General features: G+C 44.5%; 1 protein-coding gene across 3 annotated transcripts in view; it reads right to left on the reverse strand.

Annotated features, from left to right (window-relative positions):
- Nucleotides 1-24,213, reverse strand: part of CPLANE1 (ciliogenesis and planar polarity effector complex subunit 1) — a 2,680,747-nt gene that overhangs the window by 2,201,415 nt on the left and 455,119 nt on the right. For all 3 annotated transcript variants that reach the window (XM_085631095.1, XM_085631092.1, XM_085631094.1), the window contains exons 14-16: nt 19,543-19,623; nt 19,260-19,421; nt 13,319-13,489 (exon numbers count right to left, since the gene is read on the reverse strand). In XM_085631095.1, coding sequence (XP_085487221.1) covers nt 13,319-13,489; nt 19,260-19,421; nt 19,543-19,623 — 414 coding nt within the window. The remainder of the gene's footprint in view (nt 1-13,318; nt 13,490-19,259; nt 19,422-19,542; nt 19,624-24,213) is intronic.

Consider the following 24,213-nt stretch of genomic DNA (forward strand, 5'->3'; position numbering starts at 1 on the left):
ATTGAGATTGCATTTAGAGAATCGCAAATTGAGATTCCCTAAATGCAATGCATTAACAAAAAAAATTGCCATTTTGCAATTATGAAAAGCAAATTACCATCAATTCCAAAGTGATGGTAATTTGCAAGAACTTTGAAAAATGCACAAAAGTGCATTTTTCAAAGTTCTATGTTGCACACATTCATGCCCTTGGTGCCATGTGTGTGTGCAAAATGTGGTAACAATGCAATTTCAAGGGTGTATCAGGGTGTCGTTTTGGCACCCTTGAAATTGCATTGATTGAATGGGAACCAATTCCTTAATTGCGATTCGCAATTTGCGGGTCACAATTAAGGAATGTGTAGGAATCGCAATTTCTTTTACATGCATAAGCATTTGCAATTCCTAAATTGCGATTTCTTAAAAATCGCAATTTTGGTATTGCACATGCAAACTTTGATGCATGTGGCCCTTAATGATATACTACTATGATATGTAAATGTGCAGTACTGTGAAAATCGCAATCAAAATACTTTTTTTTTTTTTTTTTAAAAGAGTGTTAATGTATATTATATTTTAGCACGGATACTGCTTGAATTATAAGTTTGTATTAGGACAGTATTTATTTCAGTACTAATAGCCAAACACTGCTCCTGAGATGCCCCTAATTAATCTCCAACTCAAAGATGACCCAAAGCACCTAGTAAAGAAAAAGGTCAGCTTCTCCAGTATTAGGAAACCTTGTTCTTTTGTTCATTGCTATGACATGAGCTTTAATTGGAACCAATCACTATCAGCATTGTTTATCTATTCTACCTAGTAGCTTAAGAAATGGAGGCCAGAGTTAAAACCCATTAAAAAAGGTGTGTCAAATTAGGTGAAAGGAAACAGTGACACCCACTAACAATTTTACAAAGAAAGTTTGACTAATTTTGAAAAAGTCTTATATTTTCTTTTAAACCATCGCTTTTGTATTACTAGGGCAGTTATGTAAATCTTGAATCCACTGGGTGAAGCGCTCCCCTATCCATTTGGGATACTTCAAAAAATGTCATGACATAGTGACACATACCTTTTTGACACTAAGCGAAATCCCTGGCAGTATGAATTTAGACCTTGGCTCAATCAAGAATAAATGATAATAGAGGTAACATATGAGGTGATTTTGTATTTATTTTAATTTGTGGTGGGTGGTATTGCTGGGGCCACCGTACAAGGAGGAAGAGATCACTTATGAGACTTCGGGCCTGATTACGAGTTTGGCGGTTCAACCGCCCAAACACCGTGGCCGTCAGGAGACACCAGCGCCAGTATTAAGAGTTTAAAGCGGTGCCCACGGTGTGGCTGCGGAGATTTTCTAGAAGTGGTGATAATTTTTCCATATGTATCCATGCCTGTGCAAGCATTTTGATTGCATATGTGTTGGATGCAAGTATATGCATGATATATGTGGAAAAATACCACCTACCCATTGCCGGGGTCGGGCCTATATGTGGGCAGTCCAGGCAATGGGTATATTGTACAAAACGGGCTCACCTGTACATCGCCGGTAACAGGGGCATATTCCTCAAGTGAAGATGCTGCTGTGATGGAAGGACCTGAAGAAAGGGATCCATGTCGAACTCTGACCGAAAGAACAAGAAAGGGGTCAGAACACACCCCAAATCCTTTGTTTCCGCCAACTTGAAGCTGGCGGTCTCACCGCCACGATCAGCTCATGGAAAAGCGAACTCTTAATTCAGACGGCGGTGAAACGCCCCAGAACCGCCCCATGGCAGCTGATTTTCCCCAACTATGACCCCGGAGGTCTGTGGTGTAATGGCAATCTGCACAACTCGTAATACAGCGGTCGGACCGCCTAGCTTGGGGCGTTCGGACTGCGGGTACTGCAGTCCACAGACCGCCAAACTCATAATAAAGCCCTCAGTGTAAACAGGTGGTAATGGAATTAAGGGCTGTGCTCCTGAAGTTTCTGGCAAGAATGGGGATAGAAAGATTTCCACTTGGCAAGATTGGATATAGAAAATATGGGAACTCCTGGTTTGGGAAAAGATCATACTCACCATAGAATATAAAGGGATAGCATATGAAACAGACTAGGTACCAATGCGAGCTTATTCAGCCAAGCAATTAAAATCATTTATGTACTTCAAATTTCTTAGGATGCTCCATTTAATCCCAGAAGACCTTTCACAAATGTGAGAACAGGATTGGGATTGCAACTTAATAGCAAACTAAAATATTAGCAGGATGTAGGAGAGTAGGGTCTGCTTTCTATGTTCACCCCCACTTTTTGCTTTTGCTTTACTGGTTTTCGACTTAGATGTGGCTGTGGGCCTGCTAATCAGACCCACAGCCCTGCTGTTCTCTCTCTAAATTGATACTATGTACTTTAGGTGCATAACCCATTTGGATAGGATCACCTTATTGGCCCCTGTACAGTGTACCATAGGTACCCAGGGCATAGGTGTACCCTAGGCCTACCAGGGGCTGCAGCATGTATTATGCCACCCCTGGCCTGGCCTTCCATTTTGACACAACTGGCTGATCACTCAGCTGGGGCAAGGTTGTGTAATCACCCCTTGCTTAGGTGTAGTCTTCCTATACCTAACTTACATATAGACACATGTGTACCTATCAGCCACTCCTATGGCAGGCCTTAACAATCCTGGAGGCAGAGTGCTTGGTAACATGTGAGATGGTGCTCTAGCATGACCTGAGCCTGTCTGCAGCTTTCGGAACCATGTCCTTATAGCTGTTCTATGATATAGCCTACCATATACTCTTAAAGTGCCTTATAATCTTAAACGGTTATGGTAACTATGGTTTGGCTTTATCAAAACAGGTCGTGTAAGGTGTCTAACACTGTGGAATAATACCCCCATACCATTTCTGGACATGAGGATATTATTCCCCCCTTCTAGAGGGAAAGACATGTTAAAATCATACTTCACTGTTAGTCTCTGACCAAAGCCTCAGCATCACAAAATGGATGCTGCTGCCACGACACAAGTCTGACCTCCTGCAGCTGGGAGTGATCCCAGCCAGGGAGGCCTGGACAATAGGTTTCCTGCTTGGAGAGGTGCTAGCACCTCCCCAGACAGCCTTTAGTGTATTGGGGCAGGGTGGGCTGAAAGGAATGAGACATGCCTGGGGCACACAAGGTGTTCCTTGCATAGTCCAGTTCAAACCGGCGCTGGGGCACTCCAGCCCCAGCTCTGGCGCGAAACTGGACAAAGGGAAGTGGGTGTAACCACCCCCTCCCAGGTCCCACCCATAAGGCGTGACCTAGCAGGTATCCCAGCCCCCCAGATTAGTATAAGAGTGGGAGTTGGGCCTCAAGACTTTAGATTATCCTGAACCTGCAAACTTGAACAGAAACTCTGGAGCTTCGACATTCGACGAAAGAAGAAGACTGAAGAATCTCCGTTGTGGCCAAGGAGTGGCTACCCTGTGCAAACAGGCACCATCAAGAGACTACCCTTTGCTTTGCTAAAGTTCTACGAGGGACCGACTGCAGAGCCTGACCAGAGCCTTGACTTCCAGACTTCTCCGACCCTGATCCACATCCACAGCAGAGCTGAGATCCGTGGAGGCGACGAGAGACGTGGGACCGGCTACCTGGGAAAAGTGGCTAGTATCTTCAAGCGCAGCTTCTGAGGCACCCTCGAAGTTGTGCACCGGGGATTGAGAAGCCCCACCCCCAAGCACCATCTGCACCGAAGACCAGCCCCCCACACTCCACGAGTCCTGCATGGGGCCCTTCTGCATTTTTCTGCTTGCCGCGTCTGTCCGGTTGCTTGCCCGCTGGCTAGTGGCCTTTGTGACAACGCATCCTGAAATCTTCTGCGCTGGTTTGGCTCCTCCAGACTGGCTCCCGCTTCTCTGCAAAGAAGAAGCACCCCAGACCTTCCTGGTCTGCACCAGAAGCAAGTCCTCCGTTCTGCGTGGGTTCCGCTTGCCAAGGCTTGGTGAGTCCTAGTCCAACTTCGACGCCGCCGACAGCAAGAGCCTTCGTGGGACAGCTCGCCTCCTGGTCCTGGTCGTCCTCGACGCTTCCTGGTCCTCGTGGCTGCAGCGACAAGCTTCACCTTCACCTGCAATCTTCACGACATCGCCTGGTTCCTTCCTGGTTCCACGTGGTCACTGGCTAGTGACCTTGACTCTGTCCCCTCTGCTTGCAGGTCTCCTCTCTTCTTGATCCCAGCCTTGGGATCCACCGGACACTCTTCACTGACTGCCTGTCAGCATCTTTCTTCAGGCATCCATAGGAGTCGACGACGAAACCAGACGCAACTTCACCCCTATGCACCCGCAGCCTGTGGGCTAGGTAACTTGGGTACTCCGGTGCTCATCAGGATAGTGACTATCCTAGTGTCTAGTTTTCCAGTCTCGACTTCCTAGCTACTCCGGAAGTGTCCTAAATCTATCTATTTCTAAACTGTACTATTGCTAGTGACTTTTACGCATTACGCGTGAGTGTTTCCACTCTGCACCTGAATCCCGTGGGCCTCCCACTTCCTAACCTTTGGTAGTATAGTGTAGCCCCAGCGATTCCCTAGGCCTAGGCCTATCCTATTTCCGTGACAGTGGTCCTTATACCACTTACTTAGTATATGGTTTGCGTGGCCCCTAGGGCCTAACTGTATTACTTACCTGTGTGACTTAATGTATGCATAAATAAGACTGTGTTGTACTTACCTCTAATCTCATAAAGAGTGCTGAGGGTTTGACTAGAATAAATACACTTTATTTTATATATATATATCTGTTGTGGTGTCCTTTCATTTGGTATTCAAGGGATTATATATGGTATCACAGCTGGCTTCACATGCCATTCAGAGTTTAGACTAAGACTGCTCTTGTCCATGCTACCACTAGGATAGCTGGTCTATAAGGTTGACTTTACAACCAATCACCATAAGGGTATTTGGACTGATATAAGGTGTACACTAGAAGTAGTGACATCATACATCAGGCCAACTTCTCACATTGGTGAGCAGCGGGTGGGATCTGAGCTTGCTGTTGTAATACCATTGTAATCTTGAGATACTAAATTGAAAGATCACACAGATATTGTCTAGGTACATATAACATAGATTATAATACTTAAGTCCTACTGGACTTAGTAGTTGTAGGTTGAAGGGAGTAACACACCCTGACTACAACTACCAGAGAGGTTTAGTAGAAACAACTAGTGTAGGTAGGTGCACACACCACACCCTCACTAGATCATGTCTCTGGGAGGAGATCAAGTAGATGCTCTCTCAGGAGGGTCAGGTCTGCAGAAGACCCCCTCTAGATATGATACCCTAACATTCCAGGAGATGAGACAATTGTGTACCTCCAGAGGAATAAAACAGGGTGCAAACCCTACCCTCCTTCAGATAAGACAACTCCTAGAGGAGTATGATGCTCTTAAAGCCTCTCAGGCAGGTACCCTAGGTACAAAGGAGGGTCTACCCACCACAGATGAGTCAGATGGGACTTCAGATGAAGAGGTAGACAGCCAGGGCCAAGTAGGAAGACTTAGCCAGGCTAACCTAAGCTTACATGGGAGTTTGCATGGGGTCCCCCCATACAGACCCCCAAGTGGGCTTACACAGAGAAGCAGGAGGGACAGATCCCCTTCAAGGGAATCCATCCACTCCCATGTCTCTAGGATCTCTAGTGTTTCCTCCCACAGGGGAATGACTTCACCTGAGAGAAAGGAACATGAAGCCAGAATGAGGGAAGCTAATCTGAGGATTCAGAGGGAAGAACTTGCCCTTGCCAAGGAGAAGCTTGCTCTGGCTAGAGAGCAAAAGTTAAGTGGGTCAGAACCCACTGGTGGCAGCAATATCCCTAAGGATAGAGACAGGCACTATGATAATAGAAACCTGAGCAAGATTGTCCCTCCCTACAAGTGTGGGGATGACATCCACAAATGGATAACTGCTTTGGAGAGAGCTTGCAAAGTACAGCAGGTACCCCAAAGTCAGTGGGCAGCTATCTTGTGGCTCTCCTTCTCTGAGAAAGGTAGAGACAAGCTCCTCACAGTTAGTGATGAGGATGCAGGTAATTACACTGTCCTGAAGAGTGCTCTGATTGATGGGTTTGGCCTAACCACTGAACAATACAGGTTGTTGTTCAGGGATACCCAGAAGACACAGGCTCAGGACTGGACTGACTTTGTAGATTGTGCCACAAAGGCTCTGGAAGGCTGGCTAATGGGAAGTAAGGTTAAGGACTATACAGGATTGTATAATTTGATCATGAGAGAACAAATCCTTAACAACTGTCAAAACCAGCTATTGCATCAACACCTGATTGATTCTGATCTGACTTATCCCCAAGAATTGGGAAAGAAGGCAGATAGATGGGTCAGGACTAGAGTTAAGCAGAAAAACCAGAACCAGGGCGGTGATCAGAAAAAGGCAGACCAGAAGGGTAATGATCAGAAACAAAAAGACCAGAAGTCTTCACCAGGCCCCCAAAAGGCTCAGGGGGAGGGTGGTCCCAAAAAGGATAAAAAGAAAGAAGGCCAAAAGAAACCATGGTGAACTATTGTAAGTCCAACTCACATTGGTTTAGTGAGTGCACCAAAAAGTTTAAGCCCCCAGCCACCATTGCCCCTAAGGCAACTGTACCCCCTAGTTCAGCTGTAAGTGGTGGTTCCCAGCAAAAGGGTGTAGTAGGGTTAACCCTGGGAACTGAGGAGGATTCTGGCCTAGTCAGAATACCTACTCAGGATGTTCTGATCTGTGATGGGGACTTAGCTTTGTCCTCTACTGTAGGCCCCAGTAACCTGGGCAAGTACAGACAGACTCCTTTTATCAACCAAAGAATGGCTCAGGCCTACAGGGACACTGGGGCTAGTGTTACAATGGTTACACCTGCTTTTGTGGACCCTGGACAGATCATGCTAGGTGAAAATTACCTAGTGACCAACGCTAGCAATGCCACTACCTCCCATAGTGTGGCTATTGTTAACTTCTCCTGGGGAGGGGTAACTGGCCTCAAGAAAGTTGTTGTTAGTTCAGACCTTCCTGTAGAGTGTTTACTGGGCAATGATCTTGAAACTTCAGTTTGGTCTGATGTGGAGTATAGGACCCATGCAGAAATGCTGGGGATAGATGCACATGTCCTTGCTGTGACCAGGTCACAGGCCAAAAAGTGCACCACTGAACAAGTGCTGGATCCTGAAACTATGGACCAGTCACAACCCAAGAGAAAGAGCAGTAGGGTTAAGGCTGTGCCTTCCCCCCTGCCTCAGGTGGTGGATCAGCCCTCCCAGGAGGATGATTCTGAGAGCCCTGAAGGAACTGTCCTAGAAGAACTTGAACCTGATCAGGTTGAGTTTCTTGGGACAGGGGGACCTTCAAGGGCAGATCTGAGGCAGGCTCAATTAGACTGCCCCTCTCTTGAACCCCTCAGACAGCTGGCTGCTGCTGAGGCTGCAGGGAATGCTCAAGGTACTCAGAGTGTATTGGGATGAAGGGCTACTGTATTCAGAGGCTAGAGACCCCAAGCCTGGTGCATCCAGGAGGTTGGTCATACCACTGAAGTTCAGAGGCTTCCTTCTTACCTTGGCCCATGATATTCCCCTTGCAGGACATTTAGGCCAGAACAAGACTTGGGACAGGCTTGTCCCTCACTTTCACTGGCCCCATATGTCAGAAGACACTAAGGAGTTTTGTCGCTCCTGTGTCACCTGCCAAGCCAGTGGCAAATCAGGTGGCACCACAAAGGCCCCCCTCATACCACTACCTGTGGTGGGGGTCCCCTTTGAAAGAGTGGGCATAGATATTGTAGGACCAATGGACCCACAAACAGCATCTGGGCACAGATTCATACTGGTGATAGTGGACCATGCCACCAGGTACCCAGAAGCAATTCCCCTGAGGACCACAACAGCTCCTGTTGTGGCAAGGGCCCTGCTTGGAGTATTCTCCAGAGTGGGCTTTCCAAAGGAGGTCATTTCTGACAGAGGTGCCAACTTCATGTCAGGATACTTGACTGCAATGTGGAAGGAGTGTGGTGTGAACTACAAGTTCACCACACTCTATCACCCACAGTGCAATGGGCTTGTTGAGAGATTCAACAAGACCCTAAAGGGAATGATAAAAGGTTTACCAGACAAGCTTAGGCGAAGATGGGACATACTTTTACCCTGCCTTCTGTTTGCTTACAGAGAGGTCCCACAAAAGGGGGTTGGCTACAGCCCTTTTGAGCTTTTGTTTGGGCATCCTGTAAGAGGACCCCTGTGTTTGGTAAGGGAAGGATGGGAGAGACCTCTCAGACAACCCAAACTGGACATAGTGGATTATGTACTTGGTCTCCGCTCCAGGATGGCAGAGTATATGAAGAAGGCTTCTAAAAACCTTGAGGCAAGCCAAGAACTCCAAAAAGCTTGGCATGACCAAAAGGCTGTACTGACTGTTTACCAGCCAGGACAGAAAGTGTGGGTGTTGGAGCCAGTGGCCCCAGCAGCACTCCAAGATAAATGGTCTGGACCCCACACTATTGTTGAGAAAAAGGGAGAAGTCACCTACTTGGTGGACCTTGGGACTCCCAGAAGCCCCCACAGGGTGCTTCATGTCAACAGATTGAAGGCATATGTTGACAGGGCAGACATGGGGCTACTCATGGCTACAGATGAGGGGCAGGAGGAAGAGAGTGACCCTCTCCCAGACCTGTTGACTCAGAACCCTGATGATGGCTCAGTTGATGGTGTGGTCTTTTCTGACAGCCTCACTGCCCATCAGCAACAGGACTGCAGGCAAGTTCTGCAGTCCTACAGACATATGTTCTCTCTGACCCCAAGTCAGACAAACTGGTGCACCCATGAGGTGGACACTGGTGACAGTCTGCCTGTGAAGAGTAAAATCTACAGGCAACCTGACCATGTCAGGGACTGCATAAAAGTTGAGGTACAAAAGATGTTGGAGCTGGGAGTCATTGAACCTTCAGAGAGCCCTTGGGCTAGTCCTGTAGTCCTTGTGCCAAAACCTCACACCCAAGATGGTAAGAGAGAGATGAGGTTTTGCGTGGATTACAGAGGTCTCAATGCTGTCACTAGGACAGATGCCCACCCAATACCTAGGGCAGATGAGCTCATTGACAGACTGGCAGCTGCTAAGTTTTTGAGCACATTTGACCTGACAGCAGGCTACTGGCAAATCAGACTAGCTGAGAGTGCAAAGGCCAAAACTGCTTTCTCGACCCCAGGAGGACATTATCAATTTGTGGTAATGCCCTTTGGTTTGAAGAATGCACCTGCCACTTTCCAAAGGTTGGTGAATCAAGTCCTTACTGGGTTGGATGATTATTGTGCAGCTTATCTTCATGATATTGCTGTCTTTAGCTCCACCTGGGAGGATCACCTGGTCCACCTGAGGAATGTTTTAGAGGCCCTGCAAAAGGCAGGCCTCACTATCAAGGCCACTAAGTGCCAGATAGGGCAGAGCAAGGTTGTATACCTGGGCCACCTAGTTGGTGGGGGTCAGGTTCAACCACTAGAGAGCAAGATCCAGACCTTAAAGGACTGGACTCCTCCAACTACCCAGACTCAGGTCAGAGCTTTCTTGGGCCTGACTGGGTACTACAGAAAGTTTGTTAAGAACTATGGGTCCATTGCGACACCACTTAATGACTTGACCTCTAAGAAGATGCCAAAGAAAGTTCAGTGGACAGTAAGCTGTCAAAAAGCATTTGATGACCTGAAGCAGGCCATGTGCAGTGCACCTATTCTGAAAAGTCCAGACTACTCCAAAGAGTTCATTGTCCAGACAGATGCTTCTGAGTTAGGTGTGGGAGCTGTTCTTTCACAACTGAATGTAGATGGTCAAGACCAGCCCATTGCTTTTATAAGTAGAAGGCTGACCCCTAGAGAGAAACGTTGGTCAGCTATTGAGAGGGAGGCCTTTGCTGTAGTTTGGGCCCTGAAGAAGCTGAGGCCATACTTGTTTGGCACCCACTTCAAGATTCAGACAGACCATAAGCCCCTCTTGTGGCTAAATCAGATGAAGGGTGAAAATCCCAAACTTCTTAGGTGGTCCATTTCCCTACAGGGGATGGACTTCACAGTGGAACATAGACCTGGGACTGACCATGCCAATGCAGATGGACTCTCCAGATATTTCCACTTCGAACATGAAGACTCAACTGGTCACGGTTAGTTTAATGTCCCTAAGTTTGGGGGGGGGGGGGGTTGTGTAGGAGAGTAGGGTCTGCTTTCTATGTTCACCCCCACTTTTTGCTTTTGCTTTACTGGTTTTCGACTTAGATGTGGTGTGGGCCTGCTAATCGGACCCACAGCCCTGCTGTTCTCTCTCTAAATTGATACTATGTACTTTAGGTGCATAACCCATTTGGATAGGATCACCTTATTGGCCCCTGTACAGTGTACCCTAGGTACCCAGGGCATAGGTGTACCCTAGGCCTACCAGGGGCTGCAGCATGTATTATGCCACCCCTGGCCTGGCCTTCCATTTTGACACAACTGGCTCATCACTCAGCTGGGACAAGGTCGTGTAATCACCCCTTGCTTAGGTGTAGTCTTCCTATACCTAACTTACATATAGACACATGTGTACCTATCAGCCACTCCTATGGCAGGCCTTAACAATCCTGGAGGCAGAGTGCTTGGTAACATGTTAGATGGTGCTCTAGCATGAGCTGAGCCTGTCTGCAGCTTTCGGAACCATGTCCTTATAGCTGTTCTATGATATAGCCTACCTTATACTCTTAGAGTGCCTTATAATCTTAAACGGTTATGGTAACTATGGTTTGGCTTTATCGAAACATGTCGTGTAAGGTGTCTAACACTGTGGAATAATACCCCCATACCATTTCTGGACATGAGGATATTATTCCCCCCTTCTAGAGGGAAAGACATGTTAAAATCATACTTCACTGTTAGTCTCTGACCAAAGCCTCAGCATCACAAAATGGATGCTGCTGCCACGACACAAGTCTGACCTCCTGCAGCTGGGAGTGATCCCAGCCAGGGAGGCCTGGACAATAGGTTTCCTGCTTGGAGAGGTGCTAGCACCTCCCCAGACAGCCTTTAGTGTATTGGGGCAGGGTGGGCTGAAAGGAATGAGACATGCCTGGGGCACACAAGGTGTTCCTTGCATAGTCCAGTTCAAACCGGCGCTGGGGCACTCCAGCCCCAGCTCTGGCGCGAAACTGGACAAAGGGAAGTGGGTGTAACCACCCCCTCCCAGGTCCCACCCATAAGGCGTGACCTAGCAGGTATCCCAGCCCCCCAGATTAGTATAAGAGTGGGAGTTGGGCTTCAAGACTTTAGATTATCCTGAACCTGCAAACTTGAACAGAAACTCTGGACCTTCGACATTCGACGAAAGAAGAAGACTGAAGAATCTCCCTTGTGGCCAAGGAGTGGCTACCCTGTGCAAACAGGCACCATCAAGAGACTACCCTTTGCTTTGCTAAAGTTCTACGAGGGACCGACTGCAGAGCCTGACCAGAGCCTTGACTTCCAGACTTCTCCGACCCTGATCCACATCCACAGCAGAGCTGAGATCCGTGGAGGCGACGAGAGACGTGGGACCGGCTACCTGGGAAAAGTGGCTAGTAACTTCAAGCGCAGCTTCTGAGGCACCCTCGAAGTTGTGCACCGGGGATTGAGAAGCCCCACCCCCAAGCACCATCTGCACCGAAGACCAGCCCCGCACACTCCACGAGTCCTGCGTGGGGCCCTTCTGCATTTTTCTGCTTGCCGCGTCTGTCCGGTTGCTTGCACGCTGGCTAGTGGCCTTTGTGAAGACGCATCCTGAAATCTTCTGCGCTGGTTTAGCTCCTCCAGACTGGCTCCCGCTTCTCTGCAAAGAAGAAGCACCCCAGACCTTCCTGGTCTGCACCAGAAGCAAGTCCTCCGTTCTGCGTGGGTTCCGCTTGCCAAGGCTTGGTGAGTCCTAGTCCAACTTCGACGCCGCCGACAGCAAGAGCCTTCGTGGGACAGCTCGCCTCCTGGTCCTGGTCGTCCTCGACGCTTCCTGGTCCTCGTGGCTGCAGCGACAAGCTTCACCTTCACCTGCAATCTTCACGACATCGCCTGGTTCCTTCCTGGTTCCACGTGGTCACTGGCTAGTGACCTTGACTCTGTCCCCTCTGCTTGCAGGTCTCCTCTCTTCTTGATCCCAGCCTTGGGATCCACCGGACACTCTTCACTGACTGCCTGTCAGCATCTTTCTTCAGGCATCCATAGGAGTCGACGACGAAACCCGACGCAACTTCACCCCTATGCACCCACAGCCTGTGGGCTAGGTAACTTGGGTACTCCGGTGCTCATCAGGATAGTGACTATCCTAGTGTCTAGTTTTCCAGTCTCGACTTCCTAGCTACTCCGGAAGTGTCCTAAATCTATCTATTTCTAAACTGTACTATTGCTAGTGACTTTTACGCATTACGCGTGAGTGTTTCCACTCTGCACCTGAATCCCGTGGGCCTCCCACTTCCTAACCTTTGGTAGTATAGTGTAGCCCCAGCGATTCCCTAGGCCTAGGCCTATCCTATTTCCGTGACAGTGGTCCTTATACCACTTACTTAGTATATGGTTTGCGTGGCCCCTAGGGCCTAACTGTATTACTTACCTGTGTGACTTAATGTATGCATAAATAAGACTGTGTTGTACTTACCTCTAATCTCATAAAGAGTGCTGAGGGTTTGCCTAGAATAAATACACTTTATTTTATATATATATATCTGTTGTGGTGTCCTTTCATTTGGTATTCAAGGGATTATATATGGTATCACAGCTGGCTTCACATGCCATTCAGAGTTTAGCCTAAGACTGCTCTTGTCCATGCTACCACTAGGATAGCTGGTCTATAAGGTTGACTTTACAACCAATCACCATAAGGGTATTTGGACTGATATAAGGTGTACACTAGAACTAGTGACATCATACATCAGGCCAACTTCTCACACAGGACACCTGATAAGAGTTTATGAACATAACTGATAGAGACCTATAAAGTGAGAGAATTATGGGTTTGGGAGGCATTTAGCAGAGTTCATACTTTCTCTTTCAGAAAAAAGAACAAATTAATTATTATTCTTGAAATGTCTCTCGCTGGCCTCTGGATGTAGACAATAGTGTGTGTGTGTGTAAGCTTGACATTTCAAAATAAATAATACATGTAAAGCTAAATAATTTGTGGTGACATGAGTGAATACACTGTTCAAGATGTGATCTCATCAATACATAAAAAAATGGGTAGCTATACAAATCTAATTTTAACAGTTTCACTATCCATTCAATTGTATAAAGTCTTGCTTTACAATATAAGAAAGATCGATATTGCAGAAAAATATTTCTGTAAACCATTACCTGATCTTATGTGAAGTGGAGGTAGGATATTCACATTATGCGGTGGAAGCACATACAGTGGTTGGTTTGTGAAATAAGCAGCCATAAAACGTGCCATGGACTGTACCACTGTCAAAGCAGCCTTCACATGAACACCGCTCAGCAGACCAAGGTCATCAGTAAGTGGAGAATCTATATAAAAAAATATTAATGAAAGGAAATTACACAAATTTAGGTATGTTGTAATGAAAAATAGTCTTCTAAACTGTGTGCATTGTGTCTGTAAAGGACTATATGGGTTGCTGAATTTGTGGCAGATGCCTCATTGCATACACCTGAGAGTACGGTCTTTAAGAATGAGTGAACATCCAGCAAGGATGTTTTAGACTATTGATTTATTACTATGTTCAATGAGATGACATTTGACTTATGATTTACTATTTATATATATAGTGTGTGACTTCAGGGAGACACTCCCGCTTCTACCCCTGTCAAGAAATAATTTTTAAGTGTTGGGGTAAGACAATGAAGTTTAACACTGACTAACCCAGGATGGTTTCTTCCAATGTTAAATTCACGAGTGATAAAAAAATGTGTCTCATGTTTCTGTGGTGTTTTCACTTTCACTATTTGTATTTTTTTTGCAGAGTTTTATATAGCGCAAACTTGACCCGAATTGGGTATCAGAGCGCTTTACATAGCACCAGTTGCATTACATGAGGACACATTAATTTTTTGTTAGGCAGGGGGAGATTAAGTGATTTGCCCAGAATCACAGGATGCTAAGCGTCATTGCCGAGACTCGAACCCAGTTCCCCAGATTTGAGGTTGACCACCCTAGCCGTTAGGCATGCACCATAGAATTGATACGAAGGAATGCATTATCATGTACGATTACTGTGTCATGTGAGGAAATGGGGTGTATTATATGGTGCGGTTGTGCAACCCCACCGTGTAATACACTTAACACTCCCTTTAGGACCAATGTTAAGCATTTAAAGAGCACCAAAAACAACTGAAAAAGAAATTGCCACAACACTCAAGAATCCCGGCACCAATTTATAAAACTAGACTGTATTTGTATAAGAATTTGGACACTGCAATAAAAAAGATCCACCAAAGGGTTCAGGAGATATAGATATTACAAGCAATAATAAATCAAAGCAATTACCGTCAACCTTGAACAAGCCTTGGCAATGAACTGGACACAGAAACGTTTGAGGAAAACTTAGATAAGTGTCAATGCAGTAGGTTACAAGTACTTGCGGGGACCAACTCCAGTAGGGAGCTTGTCAGGGGGACCAGCAAGGCCCTCAAGAACAGTTACCTTCACTGAAGAAGCTGCCTTCAGCAGTTCCAGGTGCTTTAGCCACAGTACAATAGATTTATATGGAGTGGTCCTCATGCAAGGGGTGAAGGGTGATACAAATGGTCTAAGGATGATGTGGATGGAACGTGGCTGATTGGAGTTCTTGCACGGATTTCTTGGTCCAAAAAGATGGTGAGGGAGGGGGGGGTCCAGTTTGTATGGTCTTCTCCGGTCCGGCTGAAGTCCAATTGCCACTAGACCACCAATCCTTCCTGGGTTGATAACTTACCTTCGGAGGGTCCCAGCGACTCTCCTACAACACTCTTGGGCTCAACGAACTCAGGTACAACTCTGTTTGATGGGTCTTGGTCCTCAGAGCTGCACAGTGGCAGCAGTAGCGGCTTGAAAACTTTGGGCTACCAACTTGCCCAAGCAGGCTTCTTCAGCTGTTGTGTCCCTGTTCTGTGAATAGGAGGCCACTCAGCTGGGCCTTGGACTTCTCTTGGCTCGACTGGGCTCTCTAGACAGCTTTTCTTTGAGCACCACATACATGTCCTGCCTGTGTTATATGTTGCACCCTGCCTTTAAAGCTTGTTGGGCCAGCCACTGAGGTGACTTACACACATTTTACCCAAGCAGTTAGAGTACAATTAGCCGAATATACACCTGCATAACAAACAACCAAGTTATCTCTTCCGCGGTCCATTGTCCGTTTAATATAGACACAATAACGCCATGAAAAAGTCTTGAAAGGTCAAAAATGCATTTGCTGTATCAGATGTATTTATTGATGTCGCAAACTAATGTTGCACAATAAAATGTATCAATAATTTATCCCAGCACAACACATGTATTGCTGTTTGTTTTAAACATAAATTACAGAATTACGTAGTCATTAACAGGGTAGTTGTATGTGTAATGAGCACCATCATTACACACAGGTCTTTGTCACCAATACTCTTAAATCTGTTATACAAGCTATATGCTCATTTTCTTGGTTGTGAACCTTCTAGCCTGCTATTGCTGTAACAGTGGATATGTGTGTGTGTTAAGCTTCTGAGTCTGCCTCAGGCCTTGGCATACTTGAGGCAATTCCTTGGATAAGAGGTAACAATGGCAAAATGCTACCACTGGCACACTAAACGTAATTCTTTCCATGTAGGACAACTGGGGCAAAATGCTGCCATTGATATACTAGACATCATTCTTGTCATTACGCAGGAAAACTATGGCATATGATGTGTGGGAACTGGGTGGCAACCATAACTAATGGCTGGACTGGGATAGCCGTAATGTGTTTGTACATAGGGATGTGGAATTCCTATAGCCCGACGGACAACATGTTTTCATGTGTATTTTGTCCTTGGGACAACTAGGCCCAACCCCCTGCAGCACAATCCCTTTGGCTGCCAGGTTACAGTGCCACATTATGGATCAGGGAAGGGCACTGCCTGCTGTGAAGGTAATATTTTTGTCCATATGTTAATGCTGTTCAAACTTGTATTTATGGTTCATTAATGCAAAGCCTTTATTATTAGGGTGAGGGCTCTATGTAAATGTTATAAGCTCTGACTGCACTTCTGACAGTGGTTCCAGTATAAAAATGTGCACACGTTTTCAAAGTTTAGCAATATGAGGCTATGCATAATGCTCCCAGAATGCTCTCTGATTTGATGCAAGTATTTGGAGAAGCTTGAAAGCAAGATTGAGGATTCTTTGGTTTCAAAATAAAATGTTCATTAAAAAAATGCAAGCAGGAAAAATATGTTTTGCTTAGCTACTGTAAAATTTCAGGTACCATTTCTTTGCAGCATCATTCATTAACATGTGTTGATGCATGCTACTTTCCCCAATAATGGAAAATCTGTGTAACCACTTTCAATAAGATTATGGGAAACAAAAATAAACAAGCATTGGCAAAGCCAGTAGGTCTTAAATTGGTGTCAGCTTTTTAGTTTTGTCAATGAGTGAATTGTTTAGCCATGGTTTTTGTAAAACCTTATTGGTGTGTGAGCTGCTGGGCCCGCACCATTATAACAAACGTTGGCAAAAGCAAAAATTGTTTTTGGTCTCAAAAAGCACACACTGCCACAGTAGTTACTAGATCTGAACAAAACTACTTTGTGTACCGATACACTCCTTATGAAAGAGCAGAATGCTGGTCACTCACAGTGAAGCCAGCCGATATATAATATATATATATATATATATATATATATATATATATATATATAAAAATATATAGAGAGAGAGAGAGAGAGAGAGAAAGAGAGAGAGACAGAATTTTTATAAACGCAAAAGGTCATGGTCAACGCCAGACCAAATTAGGGGCCCAATTATTAAAGAAAGTCTTAAAAGTGGACCCATGGTATATGTCCTTGCTTTAAGTGCAGCTATACAGCTTTCGTGGATTTCCAAGAATTCACAAAATTAGGACAAGAAAAAGTACTCCTAGAAAATATTTGTGAACTGCATTTTAGCATGAGATAAAATGCATGTGTATATTTGCTCATGCTAAGTGTTTGCAAGTTCACTTTCCCTACAACCACTTTTTCCCCCAACTCTGGAAGAAGGTTTACATCTGCCATTGGTAGGAGTAAATTTCCAACATTTTTCAGTATGGGAAGATTAGAGAAAAGTTGTTGAAAACCCTTAAAACATGCAAGTTAGTAGGTTTGCACAGACTCAAGAGGGCATTCTAACCCTGGAACTATTGCTTACGACTACCTTCAGCCCCAGTATGTAGATCTGCAGAAACGTGGAAACATACGGGGATTGCAAGTATTCAAACACTACTACGGTATGAGCCCTGGCATAATCAGAGAGGCTATAGCACAGCTCTTATATGGGATTGCTGCCATAATTTGTTGCGGCGCTACATGGCACCAAAGGGACAAGTGGATTTTGTTACAGGACAAATAGATTTATGAAGCAACCTGCCCCATGGACAAGTTGATATTTTATTACATTCCACACCACTGGTACATATGACTTGCCTATGGTGTATGGATGGATGCAATAGCAACATTCTGGCACTGGCATAGTGCATGTAATTCTTGGCATAAGAGAGCCTTCATGACAAATGTTGGCTATGGCACAATGGAGGTAATTACTGACATATCAAGGGATATGGTTCTAACTGCTGGATCCGATAAAAAATTAGGTCAACTCCTGGGAAGCATCAGGCTTCATCGTCTTGGCACACCAATCAAACAACTTGAATATTTAATGAGTGTACTTTCAGAGCCTGCAGCTGTTGAGAAAGTTTAGGTGTAAATCGTGTTTTAAAATGCACTATTTGATCCCACTTTTTTCAATCCTTTTTCTGGGGGAGAACCACCCAAACCATCCAATAAGAAATCTGGCTCAATGGCTTGCTGAACTTAGAGGTAAGTATTATGACCCATAACTGTCAAAGTTCACCAGCCACCACTGCCACAACCATAAACACTAGAGCCCATGTGTGGGAAGTTACACAGGCACATTTCTTTTCCCGTTTCTGATCCCAGTTGCCATCCTTGAAAGAATTGATTTAGAGGCACTATTCTACAACCTGGAAATCTGATCAAGAAAACACATTTTGGTGAGCAAAAATGGCACATCTTAGAGATGTTCTTGAACTTGCAGAAGTCATAGTGGAAGATTACTGCCCACACAACACAAGAACAGTGCCACCAAATAACCTTCCTGTGTTACCTAGTTTGGAAGACATTTTGTAGGAGACACAGTGGTGGTGTTATTTGCAGCTGTAATTCTTTGGGTGATAATTTCCCTTGGTAGAGCAGTAGCAGGAGCAGTAGATGTATCCGTCAACTGGTTTGTGGCAGAAGTGGCAGGAAACAAATATTTACAGCTGAGAAAGAGCAGGAGGCAGACTGACTCAACAGACTGAAACTGCGTCAATAACGGTATAATTTTGAGAAACAATTACTTTATTTAAACAGGTGCCACTACTGAAATCAAGTGTGTGTATATACAAAGCATAGTTCTGATTGTGACAGTGAGGTAGGCGTGACAAGAAATCAAGTCTCCACAGGCAGCGTGGCAGCACCTCTTCTCTGGCTGCCAGACACCCCACCCAATGGCTGCATGTGGTCCAGCACTGTCTCTCTAAGTGATCCCATAATCCCTCCGTATCCCCTGCCCACACAAGTCATGTGGTTGTGGGTTCAGAATATTCAGCCAATTGCTAGATCAAGTGAAGCACAATTTGAAGAATCATCAAGATTTTAAAAAATCAGCGATATGGCAACTCGGGAAACTGATACGTTGGATGGTGTGGTCTAGTGTAAGAAAAAGGGAGCTTGAATAGCACTGGAAATGTACATCCTAAAGCCTTAAATAAGAGCACCACATGTATAGCGAGGATATTGAATGGTGCAGGTCATGCCAAGGCCATGCTGTACCTGTATGAAGAAAGGCTAAGCTAGAAACAAAGAGAGCTAAATAATAATGATGCATCGCATTCAAATAGAAGAGGATGTAAAATCACAAACACATTTGACTCCCTAGTAATGTTTCACAAAGCACACCCATTTAATTATCTTGTTAACAACTCCTTACTGCACATCTCGCCACCACATTAAGACTTATGGACAAGACAACAAACTGTCTAGAGAATAAAGATAAAACTCACAAGTAAGGCTAACATACCAGAATTGTCTTCCATTTGATTCAAGGGTAACCGGGATTGCCTCAGCAACTCTCTTGTTAGTTGATCACACAGACCCTGGGCTTCACTTAAATTGTTGTGATATATATGACAGTATAACATAGCCAGGAAATACCGCATCTGGAGAAAACATGCCCTCTTCCCTTTTACACAAACAAAAAAAAGGAATGTTAAAACTTACAGATGTATCATTAAAGACTCAGAAATACAATGTTAGCTATTGAAAATGACCCTGCATGGCTATTTCTCTAGACTTGTGCATACCTGGAGCAGTGTTTTTTTGCAGAGCCCTCTTCCAGACGTCTACGGCTTCTTTGTATGAGCCCAAGAGAAAGTGCTCCTCACCTTGAAAAAACGGAAAACATTTGGTTTATTTATTTTTTCCTCTCTCTCTCTCTCTCTCTCTCTCTCTCTCTCTCTCTCTCTCTCTCTCTCTCTCTCTCTCTCTCTCTCTCTCTCTCTCTCTCTCTCTCTCTCTCTGTGTGTGTAAAAATGCACATGGATCCAATAACAAGCGTTGGGAAAGCCAATTGGTCTGACTTTTAATGTCTGGTTTGTGCCTATGTCGTGCATGGAACAGTGAGACAGTGAATGTGAAAATGAATCAATGTTTGGACGAATGACAGACTGCACAGATAACAGATGCACGAGGGCATACATGGATGAATGAATGGGGAATGGAATGACTAAAGCTAAGAATTGGTGAGCGTATTTATTAATGTCAAGATGAATAGGTGAGTGCATGAATGGATGCACTCTGGTTACACCAATGCTGCAGTCGGTCAACAACAATAGAAATAGTATGTAAACATACCAAGAACTAGAAATGATATGTAACCACAAAGTAAAAGGTAGGGTACTAAGACTTCTTACAATAGGTCAACAATTATTACAATCACTCCAATGGAAACCACAAGTTTCAATGTTTAGTTTACTCAATTCAATTAATTCAATTATTCATTATGATTTGTAACTCCGAAGAGTTCCAAATAACAAACATATATCCCAGTTATCAATACAACCAATACTTAAAAAAGAGAGATGCTTTCTTTAAATATTAAAAGATTCATCATTACACAATAAAAACAAGGAGACGCAATGTAGGCACAGTTACAGAGTCCTTTCAAATACAAGGCTAAGGGCGGATTGAGAGTTAAAATGCAGAGGTTAAAAGAAAAAAGAAAATATTTAGAAAAAAAAACCAATTTGGCTTCATAGTACAGTACGCAATAACTAGCAGCATACAGGAAAATGAGAAAGTCTTGAATTGATAGATGTACAATTGTGCTTGACGGTAGCAGTATACAAAGAATCAAAGTGCAAGGACTCAACTATTGCACACAATTGCTAGCTGCATACAAGGAAACAAGAAAGTGCTCAAATATCAAATTCTTTAATAGATATACAATTGTGCATGACGGTAGCAGCATACAAGGAATCAAAGTGCAACTATAGCACCAATATCAGTAAAAAAGAAGAAAACCCTTTTCAGATGCAACCATGACAAGATTAAAAACAGACATATTATAGCAATAACACTTTAACAATTACAACCCTCTGTTAAAGGCTAGCCAGAAACATTACCTATAAAATTCTCTAAGATTAGCACTAAAGGGAACCTATATGGCCTAACGAGACAAACCGGTTTCTACGCTAGTATATATTTAAGAATGGTTTAAAAAAACGAAAACATTTAAAACAGACCTATTCGGAAGGGGAGAGGGGGCAGAACACAGTTACGGGCCTCAGCAGCTGTGACAATATTGAACTTTAGGAAAAAAAGTCTTAAATATCTACATCGTAAAGGTTTTAGTGTCAGACAAACAAATATAACTTCATTCAAGTCCTATACACAAGTACCACATAAGTGACAAAGTCCTTCCTGCCTAGTAAGGCCCTCCCAAGCTCCTGTTACAGTTCTTAAGGGAAGTAAATTCAACCGAAGCAACAGGATTATTTTGCGCACTCCATGTTGGAGATTCCATATAATGTAAGGTTGCAGCTTTTTATAAATACCAAGGATAAGGTCATTATTGCGATGCTCTGCGCACAGTGCTGTATCTATTTTACGTGATAGATTGTAAATAGATTTTTTAATTCTAGATTTCAAAATTTGTTTAGGAAGAGCACCCGTACTAACAGACTCAAAATCATACAAGTTTAAGGCTTTCTGATAATTTCTAAAAAGTACACTTTTTCCTTCAATGTGTCAAAATTCCCTCACGCATTGCTACCCGTAAGGCGTTCTCAAAACTGTTCAATAGTGCATTGCTCCATCTTATGCACGCAGCCATAGAGAATGCGTAAGTGGAGAGTAGCCCAAATTCACTGCTATGGGTGCTGTGTGATTCAAATTACACATTTGGCGCCAAATACACCCCTCTTCTTTCTCGAAGACATTCCACTACTTGTCATCTACAGGCATAACTCAATGCTGGAGGTATTTGGTTAATGTGTTCGCTACTGGAACACGTGTTTGTGAAAATTATCCATAAATATGGGTATAACTTCACAACGGAAAGTTTATCATTTCCCAAGAACCAATGCATATTTTTCCTGGCTCGGCATCCCATATATCTAAAAAACATAATTTTGCTTTTTGAGATATTTATTTTTAAAAGTAATCTTCTGAATAACTTACTAACTCAGTGAGTACAATTGGAGTGAAGTTTAATAAGATGGCATCATCCACATATAGCAGGCAGCTCAACTTCAAGGTTCCTAGTTTTGCGGGGTCCCGTTTACAAAACCCTACCCTACTCAGCAGATCATTTATGTAAAGAAAGAAGAGGGGCCAGTAGGCACTTACTTCAGCGCATTATGGGTCTCTATTCTACTTGACAAGCCCTGAGTTCCACCCAATAGAACCTGAGTCCAAGTGGAGGAATACAATGCGTTAATTAATCTAAGTAGATTCGTGGGTATCCCCATAGCGGCCAATTTTCTCCATAGTGTCCCACGGTCTACCTGGTCGAAAGCAATGGATAAATCTATAAAGGCCGCATATAACGGCATACTCCTGCTCATTGAGAATTTTTCGAATAATGTTTGCAGGGTGATGATATTATCAAGGGTACCACTATGTTTACGGAACCCGGCATGCTCTACAGGAACAAATACGGTTTCCAAAGGCACAGTCTTGGAGGTGGGTAAGTATGCTCTTGGCAAACAGTTTTCCGGTCGCATCCAGTAATGCAATCTGTCTGAGGCTAGCAGGGGAATTTGTTGGTCCCTTTTTAGGTCTCGACTAGGCAGCGCATGCGCTGTCTCGTTGAGAGATGCTGTATACAGTATAGTGGGAGAAGCCCCGCCCACTTCCCAGCCTTATTTTTGATTGGCTTGAATCATAATTTTTGCATTCTGATTGGTGCTTCGCTTGCTAATCCCGCCTCATGGCGGCCATTTCGTCATTTTTATCCTTACGAGGCTATCGGCCCCTTTACTAGAAAAACTGTTTTGTTCCCCTGCCTCTCCCCATTCCCTCCCGTAGTCTGTAACTTCTTACACCACAACCACAACCCCACCCCCTCCCGCACGCACTTCCGTGTAAAATGCAATAGGGCTCGCGTAAATACGAGCCCTATTGCATTTTCAATGCTTGTTTGCTGTGTCATTGGTGGGTGAATTCACACTCTTTGTCACCTCAACCGGCACCTACGGGTCAGGGATCTGGGGGATTGAACCTGTCGAACAAATCCAGCACCTTGAGAATGCTTTCTTACGCTATCTCCTGGCTGTTCCCCCTGGCACCTCTACCCACATGGTGCACACAGAATTGGGCCTCACATACATTGCAGACACAATCAACTTCTCTCCCCTTATCCTATGGCATAAAGTTTGGATTAATGAAGAAACCCCATTTAATAGGGAAATCATCGCAGATTGTCTAAAATTGACAGAGGTCAGGAAAATTAAATGGTTGAACTATGTAAAAGGGTTGTCCACTGACATCGGGCACCCGGAATGCTTTGCTGACCCATCAACCTTAACTCACATATCCAAAGCCGAGCTAAAGCGACTCGTTTTAAATCATCTGCACCGCAAACGCTGGCTCTTAGAAACACAGAAGTCCACCATTGTTGATTATCAAAACTTGATCACTGTGACTGGTACTCAGCAATACTTATTACTAGAACCATCCCCATTCACCCGCATGCTCCTGACCCGTCTTCGCACCAACACGTTCTTTAGACTCCTTACTTTTCCTAACCCAAACTGCTGGGACACTGACCTACAAAAATGCCCCTGCGATGGCCTCTCGCCCCAATCCAATATTCACTGCATCCTTTTTTGCAGATTTTATCAACTGCCAAGGACTACTTTTTTAAAACCATTGCTGAAATCCTGGGGAATACGCACATGTAAACTGGCATACTCCAAATTAAAAACCCTGGAAACCCCTTTAGTCCTGGCAGCTATGTCATCTTATCTGAAAATGACGATGAGGCTGAGGTCATCAATGCAACCCTAACCAGTCTTATACTTTGTTGCCTGATTGTACTTATCTTTTTAATCTCTGTGATTTTAATTATGTTATTAATTGCATGTAATTTTAGCTGTTTTAAGGATTTTTATACGTGTGTACTTTTTTGATATTGTTTTTACATATCGAATAAAGCTCAGTATCTATCTATCTATCACTCTGTCTCGCATGCGTGTAATGCCTTACATCGTGCGCATGCTAGACAAAGGGAGGCAGAGACAGTAGCTTGTGATGGCCCCTCCTTCGTCTTCAGTTTCCCTTTACGGGGATGTGCATCTGGATTATCCCTCAGTGATTTCTTAGACTCTCCAGTTCCCCGCTTCCCTCACATTCACACTCTATTCTGTGCGTTCGCCCCCTTCTTAGCGGGAGCACTGATTAGCCGAGCCTGGCACGCCTCTCCCAAACTGCGGCCGTCAAGGTCTGTTCAGACTTGTCGGATGAGCTGTGCG

Source organism: Triturus cristatus, chromosome 2_1 (assembly GCF_964204655.1).
Source record: "Triturus cristatus chromosome 2_1, aTriCri1.1, whole genome shotgun sequence".
In the NCBI taxonomy this organism is placed as follows: domain Eukaryota; kingdom Metazoa; phylum Chordata; class Amphibia; order Caudata; family Salamandridae; genus Triturus; species Triturus cristatus.